The sequence below is a fragment of the Strix uralensis genome, chromosome 8 (assembly GCF_047716275.1).
Source record: "Strix uralensis isolate ZFMK-TIS-50842 chromosome 8, bStrUra1, whole genome shotgun sequence".
Lineage (NCBI taxonomy): Eukaryota > Metazoa > Chordata > Aves > Strigiformes > Strigidae > Strix > Strix uralensis.
The window spans coordinates 8,004,500-8,012,459 of record NC_133979.1 but is presented as its reverse complement, the minus strand read 5'-3'; the positions used below and the strand labels follow the sequence as shown (position 1 = coordinate 8,012,459).

Here is a 7,960-nt window from a genome sequence, read left to right as displayed (position 1 = left end):
ATCAGGGTCAAAAGTATTTACCTAGGTGTAATCTGTAATATTTACTTTTTTTTTTTTTTTTTTAAGAATATCTTAAAATTGTATCCAGATTGATCAATTGCGCGAGGGAAGGAAGAATTGCATTTTACTTGCTCCCGTCCTTTGATTTTACCCAGGGGCTTCCTTCAATAGCTACGGCGGGACGCGTCTCCTCCCAGACCCACCAGTATATTAACTGGTTGGTAGGAGCCACGCTGTCAGCTCCGAGCCAATGTTTACACAGTTATATTTGAAGTGAGAAAGTAAACAGTCCAGCTGTGCCACGGAGCGGTTCGGTGGGATTAGGTTTCCATACCAACCAACTTTAGGAGCTTTTACAGTCTTAATTCAACCATGCACTGAACTTGGTCTTTGTGAGTAATAGTTTTCCTGGGCCAAATACTCCCAGGACCGGTAGGAAAGTCGCGCTCCGGCTTTCGGCAGGATCGCCTCTCTGGATGCACGGGGGGCACGCCCGCTGCCCCGCCGACTCATCGCAATAAATGAATACATAGAGGGAGGAACGCCTTTCTTACTTTTTGAAGAATAGTCGGACACCACTGGAAAAAAAAAAAAAAAAGAACAAAAAAGAACACCCAAAAGAAACCAAAAAAAGCTAACAAAAAAAATAAAAACCAACCCACGCGTGTAGCCTTTACTCTTGAAATGAAGGGGAAGATTTGGAAGGACACACAACTCCAAAAGTAAACCAGCAAAATCTGTCCTGCACGTACCCCCCACACTGAGCTCGTGGTGCTTAACTCATTCATGCCTGTCGCAAACACGTTCTTACGTTTTGGAAAACTGTCATTATTATGTATGTCTCGGCTTATCTTGATATAGGAACAATTAAAAGGCACATTCAGATTTCAGATACGAGGGAAAAGTACCTCTCCGTTGCTACAAAACCCGCGGACGGCAAGGCGGGCGTTTGCTTTTCTTCTCTGCGACAATGGCAGATTTCCTAAATGTGACAAAAATCGGTGAGATATCGAAGGAAAAAAGCCTGCTTAAATTTACACCTCTGATATTTTTTTTTCCTGGCGTAAATAATAAAAAGACCAGAACCAGAAATAAATGTATTTGACAATTTCGGTTGATAAGGAAATTGCTCTGGTTTGTACGCTTCATTTTTATTTATAAATTTTCCGAAGAATATCTGGTTTGACCATGATAAAAATGTAGTAAACATGTTTGTACTAATTGCATAAACTCCTTTAAATACTGACTGTACTTGTCAAACGGATTTCCCAACACACACTTCCACCGTCTCATAAAATACCACTTGCCATTTATAAGACCGATTTTTTTTTTAATAGAAAATAACATTTATTTCTATGAAATGGAAACACAGAATTACCTGTTAGAAACAGCAAGAAGTTTGCTACATCGGAACAAGAAAGCAATTTTCTTGCAGATCACAAATGAAGGAGGCTTATTAAACCGTCATACACCATTGGCGCCGGGGTCCTACGGACAGTTACAAATATATCTACTTTCCAATGTTATATACAGATCGTAACATTTCTGGGGGCGGGAAGGAAAAGGCTTTCAATTTGACAATATGTTTAATCTATATGCCTGGTAAGTATTACAATGAGCTGTCTAACCTTTAGCTTAACGTTAATACCAAGTTCACCTACGAGTTACATTAATAACTTAGATTTCCATTTTATAACATTATACACTTGCTAGTATACATATATATATGTATGTGTGTGGGAGAGCGTGTGTGTGTGTGTGTGTGTACACCCCACGACGCACCAAGGATATCCATGCTTATGGCCATAAGCAACAAAGAGTGACTCATGTCTGGACAATGAAAGTGCACCTTTATCACCGTTTTAATACACCTACGTCTGTCCGTGCCGGGCTCCGCACGCAACCATCGCCTGTACGGGAGAGAGCAAGCCACCCGTGTCCGTCCACCCCTGCCTACCTAGCTACCTCGACACGGGGGAGCTTTAGGAAGCCGCCCCCCCTGCTATTGCTTCTCGGGGGTGTTGTTGACCATGGGCCCGTAGAGCCCGCCGGAGTAGACCTGCTCCTTGTGCACGGCGGAGCGGTCCCGCATGAGGTCGCTGAAGGCGTAGTCCACGGGTGGCCGGAACCCGAGGGTGGGCATCAGCCCGGCCGTGGAGTAGGGGGTCATGAAGGCCAGTCCCCGGCTGTGCGCCGAGTAGGCGAGGCGCAGGGGGTTGAGTCCCAGGTGGGTGCCCAGCGGGTAGGCGCCGGCCTCGGCCCCGAAGTGCGTGGCGTTGGGCTGCAGGGGGGAGAAGGCGGAGCGGCTGCCCAGCGTGCCGATGGCGGGGGCCATGGCGCCGGCGATCAAGGGCCGGTGGTGGGCGGCAGCGGCGGGGGTGGGCGGAAGGCCTTGCAAGGCGCCGTCCCGCGCCCAGCCCTCCTCGGGGCCCTTCTCCGGGCCGCGGTTGTTGAGGATCTGCTCGATGGCCTGTACCACGTCCCCGCCGCAGCCCTGCAGCACCAGCTCCAGCACGCTGCGCTTGTGCGCCGGGAAGACGCGCGTCAGGATGTCGATGGGAGTCCGCTGCCGGCCGCCGGCCGAGGGCGACGGGTCCTGCTCGTCCTTGTCCGCCTCCGAGCCCGAGTCCGAGCCCAGCGGGCTGATGGAGCCCGGGCTCTCCTCCCCCTCCTTCGGGCCCTTGGAGACGGGCGAGCTCAGGAAGGACTCGCCGTCCCCGTTCTCCGAGCCCGAGCCGTGGCGAGCTTCTGGGGAGGAGGTGCCGGGCACGGACTCGCCGTCCGGGGAGAGGGGCTTCCCGCCCGCCTGCTGCGGGGTGACGGCGCGGCTCGGCAGCAGCGTCTTGGGGAACAGCTCAAACTTCTGCATCTTGGACTCTGCGGGGCGGGGGAGGGGGGGAGGGAAGGAGAGACACCGTCAGTGCGGCTGCCCAGGCGCTCCCCGGCTGTCGGCGGGGCCACCCGCCCTCTCCCCGGCAGGTCCGCGTGTTCCCCCTCCCCTCGCTCCCCGCCGCCTCTCCCAGCTCCTTCCCCCCCCGCCACCCCGACCCCCCTCCGGTCCCGCGCTGTCCCCGAGGGCGCCGAGCGCGGCCTTACCTGAGGCGCCGGCGCCTCCCTCGCCGCCGCCGCCGGCGCAGACGGAGCCGAAGACCTCGTACGCGGGGCGGGGGGGGATGATGCCGTTGGCGGCCGCCAGGGCCAGCCCCTCGGCCGTGCCGTAGAGCAGCTGGAGCTCTCGGGCCTCGTTCTCCTCCTGCGCCTGCTGGCGGCGCAGCGCCACCTGGGCCGCCATGACGCGCTGCCGCTCGGCGATGAGGGTGCACTTGGCGCACATGCAGTCCTTCCAGCGGCAGTACCGCTTGTGGCCCTTCAGCGCCGACACCACCCCGTGGTTGCGGCAACGGGCGCACTTGGGCGTCCGCGGGTACTTCTCGGCCGCCCGCAGCAGCAGCGGCGGCGCCCGCAGCAAGCTCCCGGCTACGCTCACCGGCAGCGTGGCCGCCGCCGCCGCTGCCGCCGCCGCCACCGAGCTGGGGGGGACCGGGGGGGGCGCGGCGGGCACGCTGGGCAGCTCTGACCGCAGCTCCATCCTGGCGAGCCCGCCCCGAAAGAGCGAGCGCCCCCCTCCCTGGCTTCCCCCCAAAGCCCCCCGCGGCGCACCCGCGCCCGGACGCGGTGGAGCTCCCGGCGCCTTCAGGCACGATCACGCGTGGCGGGCAGACGGAGGCCCCCGGGGGCGGGCATGCAGAAACCCCCAGCGCCTGTCCCCTCGCCTCGCTCTCGCCGCCCCTGTGTCCGTGTCCGTCCCGTCCCACCCCCCCCCCGCCCCGCGCCGGCACACGGCTCCGGAGTGGGGGTTCAAGTGAGGAGGCGACGGTGAGGAGCCTTTCAGCGCCCTTCTCCCCTCCCCTCCGCGCCCGAAAAGCGAATCTAAGACAAGAAAATCCAAGAAAACTTAGATCTCTCTCGCTTCCTCGCTCTCCGTGCGCATCTGGCAGCGCAGCGCCAAGTCCATCACGCCGGGCTCAAAGCCGAGCTCTCCCGTCCGCGCTGGCGGCACCGCCGCTCCCCACGGCGCCCCGGTGGAAACCCGAGCTGCTCCCTAAACTCGGCTCCCCCTTCCCCCTTTAACTACGATCACAGATTAAAAGCGTCCCTTCAAAGAGCAGTCCGGCACCTTCAACGACAGGATCCCTCGCCACAAGCCGCGGAGGCTAAAATCCAGGAGAGAACATTAACAAAAAAAAAAAAAAAAAAAAAAAGTAAAAAAAATCACCCCGTCTGCCGAGCAGCAGCACCGCAGCCGGGCGGAGAGGTCGGCAGCCCGCGGCCAGGGGAGCCCCCGCCCGCGGCCCAGCTCGGCTCAGCGGGGCTCACCCGCCGCGGCGAGCCCCGGGCAGGCGGCTGGCGTCGGCGGAGCAGGCAGAGCCGACGGCGGGCCGGGAGCGAGGCAGGGCCGGAGCGGAGCGAGGCGAGACAGGGCCGAGGTGCCGCGGGCCCCCCGCGCCCCCCGGGACACGCCGCCGCCGCCCCGCGCCGCCTGGCGCGTGCGGCCCGCGCGGCCGGAGCTGCAGGCAGAGCGCGCTGCCCGCCGCGCCGCCCGCCGCCACTCGCGCTATTGTTGCGCCCCGCGTTGCCATTAGGCAACATTTGACAACAATGTGGCGCCTGCTATTGGCCAGGGGCGGGAAGCGCCGCTCTGATTGGCCGCCCGACGGGCCGCCGCGTCCGCCCGGCGGCTGCCCGAGCGCGCCGCGCCCGCCGGGAGCCGGGAGGGCCCCGGGGGGCACCCGCGGGGTCCGCGCGTGGGCGTGGGCGTGCGCGTGTGCTCCCGCCGCGCGCGGGCGGGCGGACAGGCCTGCGCGCGCGGAAGCCGCTCCGACCTCTCGCTACCGGAGAGTTTGGCGCTCGGTTTTAGTCAGCCCGGTGGGACCCGTGTTTGCCCGGCCGGCTGTTTGGGGTTTGTTGTTTGTTTTGTTTTGTTTTTCTCGAGTGTCACTTGTCCAAAGGGTGGGGGAAAATATACTGTGGAAGGTGACAATTCAGTGTACGGTCTCCCCCTCCCCTCGGAGATTTTGTTTTATAATAGTGCGCAACGATGCCTCTCTCCTTCCTTTTTCCTTCTTTCCCTTTTCCTCCCTTCCCTCCTCCTTCCTTCCCATTTCCCTCCTTCCTTCCCTCATTCCTTCCCTTTTCCTTCCTTCCTTCTTCCTTTCGCTCGCTCTCCCCCCCTTCCCCTCCCTCGCTCACTCCACAGCTGCAGGTGACTCTCACAAGCGCTGCTGCACTGGGACAAGCCCGAGGTGAGTATGACTTTCCGTATTTTGTTGCGCTCCGTGGGCTGGGCGAGCCCTGCTCGCCCGTCGCGCCCCAGAAAGTGCAGCTCGCTCTTTCTCCTCCAGCTGTTTGCGTGACTACGTGTTCAACAGGCGCCTTCCCCGCGGGGACAAGAAAACCCGAGGGACTGATTTTTGAGGAGGAGGCTGTCGGGCTGGTAACTGTATATTAACCCCGAAGCTTTTGTTTTAGCATTAACCACCCGGGTTTGACGTCACCTTCGCTGGTAACGGGGAGGAGGTAGCAGCACTTCGGCAGCCGTGGTGGGAAATTACGCCGACTCCTTTCCCTAGGGCTCTTCCCTCGGTTTCCCACGAGGGATCTCCATCCTCCTCGGCACTTTTTAGAGTTCTTTGTTACATGTGTCCGTAAGTCCTTCCCCGTAGCGGGAACCGTCTGCAGGGGGCTGGTGGCTGAGGCCCCCCCTCCCCGCCGCCTCAGCACCCCCACCCGCGCGGTCACACGCTGCGAGACCTTCTCCCGGCGCCTCCCCGGGTGGGCTGCCCCGGGGCCGGCTGCCTGCCCCCGCCGCGCTCGGGCACCCGAGCCGGGAGGAGGGAAAGCCCCTCTCTGCCTTTCCTCGGAACATGTCGGACCTGCCCGCCGCTCCCTCCGCGGCCGGGGAAGCGCGCAGGGCCGCGGAGTGCCGCGCAGGGCCGCGGGGCAGCCCCGCCGCAGGACAAGCAGCGCTCGCTGATGCTCCGCAGCCCCTTCCCTTCAGTCACACTCCTTCCGTGGCTGCGAGAAGCACAACTGCAAGGTAGCAGAGCCCTCAAACTTGCCAATATTTTTATTACACTTACATCGTTCTTCCTCTTTCTTTTTATTTTTTTTTTTTTAAGAAATGAATGCTTTCCCGCCCGACTTTCTGTGTGTGCAGCTGCCACCCACTCCTCGTGATTTAGGTGTTATAACACCTTTATTTAATACAGCCGCGAAGTCAAAATATCCGATTTAATTTTATTCGCAACCACTAATTTTACTCTCCGGGGAGAATTACTCAGATCGTCTGATTTAATTGGGAATTCGTAGAACTCGATCAGACTGAATGAGAAAGTATTAAATTATTGCTTTATGTCGGCTTACCATGGAGAAAATGTTGTCCCTTCTTCCTGGCAGTTTTGTTTGGTTTTGCGGTGCGGTTTTTTTTCTGCAAACACCTTCCCCTTTCCCCCCCGAGGCAGTCTGCCATCACCAATACAGGACACGGGTTACACTGATGTCCCCGGTTCCCTTTTCTTTCAGTTTTGATTTAAATTAAAGGGCTGGGTTATCCTTTCCGTGTATGGCGGTTTTAAACGATCTATTTTGGAAACAGCTGCGGGGGGAAAAAAAAAAAAAAAAAAAAACACACAAAAAACCAACAACCCACAACCAAAAAACATAACAGTGGGTTATTAACCAGGCAGTGAAACGCGGTGATTTCTGTTCAGAGCCTCATGCCGTTAGTAACATTGCAAACGGCGGTGTGGAAGTTTGAACACATAATGTGGAGCATCTCTATCTCTCTATCTCAAGGCTGGTGCAGCACATCCCCCGGTGACTATGTAGGAAGAGTTAGGACACAATGTCCTAGCGCTGTGCACGTAAACGCGCAGCGCCCGTTTCTGCTGTTTATCCCAAGCCAGCGCTACAGACACCCTCTCATCCAAAACACTGAACCCTACGTCGCTTTTTAAATATCACGCTCAGTTTCAATCTCAACGCCGAAATAGTCGGGGGTTATGAAAAAAAAAAAAAGTATATAAAATGATTATTGCAAGAATACGTAACGCAGCCCCAGGCATCAGCAAGTCCTGAGGACATTTGCCAAAAGCTCCCCCAGTATTTCACGAACGTTTAACGGTTTCGCACCCTCCGCTTCTCTCCTCCGGCCCCGCACGGGCAGGCAGCAGCCCCGGCGCGGGCGGGCGAGCGGGGGCTGAAGGCGAAGCCGCGGCCCCGCCGCTGCCGGGAAAGCGCCGCTCGCCGCCGAGGTCACTCCTGACCCCAGGGCCGAGGCCTCCCCTCCGGATTCGACACACGCCTCCCGGCCCCGAGAAACTCCGCTCTTTCCTCTTTCCAGCTACGCTCGCTGAAGGGGGCACTTTCAAACGGGATGCAACTAATTTTTTGTTGTTGTTCTCTTACAAAGTGCCTTTAGCAGAGGAGAGCCTCGGAGCCCGGAGCCTCACTTCTCGCTAGTTTGATATTTTAATACTAATAATTTCTCCCCTCTCCTTATTTTCCTTTGGAAGCTTTCACTGTGAACCTAGACAAACAGTGCGCACATTTCACAGATTTCTATTCAAACAAAACACAACTTGGCTGTGAGTTAGCCCGGATCAGCAAAGCCGCGGCCAGGGCTTGCCGTGGGGTAAGGGCTTTCTCCAGTTTTGTCCCGGCCTGCCAGAGCCCTGTCTGTGTGCGTGAGCATGTACGGGAGGCGGGGGGTTGCTGTTGCTGACCCCCCCCCCCCTTCTTCCCCCCTTCTCTCCGACTGCAATTCATCTCTGTTTGACGATGCACAATAAAATCTTCATGTACATCCCTGCTCTTGTGTCTTTCTTGGAGGGGGGGGCTGTTTGCTTTAGGAACCCCCAGAGTAGCCGCGCTCCCGCTGCACGGGAGGGTGTGCCGGGCA

The 7,960-nt window shown here is 58.0% G+C and overlaps 1 protein-coding gene across 1 annotated transcript; it reads right to left on the bottom strand.

Moving 5' to 3' along the window:
- Positions 1-1,362: 1,362 nt before the first annotated feature.
- On the bottom strand, positions 1,363-3,749 carry DMRTA2 (DMRT like family A2). Its single transcript, XM_074877172.1, has 2 exons — positions 3,097-3,749; positions 1,363-2,877 (listed from the first exon to the last, which is right to left on the bottom strand). The coding sequence occupies exons 1-2, from the start codon at positions 3,587-3,589 to the stop codon at positions 2,003-2,005; spliced, it is 1,368 nt and encodes a 455-aa protein (XP_074733273.1). The 5' UTR covers positions 3,590-3,749; the 3' UTR covers positions 1,363-2,002.
- Positions 3,750-7,960: the final 4,211 nt, after the last annotated feature.

Bases quoted from the DNA above. Each gene is read 5' to 3' on its own strand.
- DMRTA2 (XM_074877172.1), bottom strand. From the start codon at position 3,589: ATGGAGCTGCGGTCAGAGCTGCCCAGCGTGCCCGCCGCGCCCCCCCCG. The intron at 2,878-3,096 runs GTAAGGCCGCGC...CCCGCCCCGCAG, and splicing joins GGGAGGCGCCGGCGCCTCAG to AGTCCAAGATGCAGAAGTTT.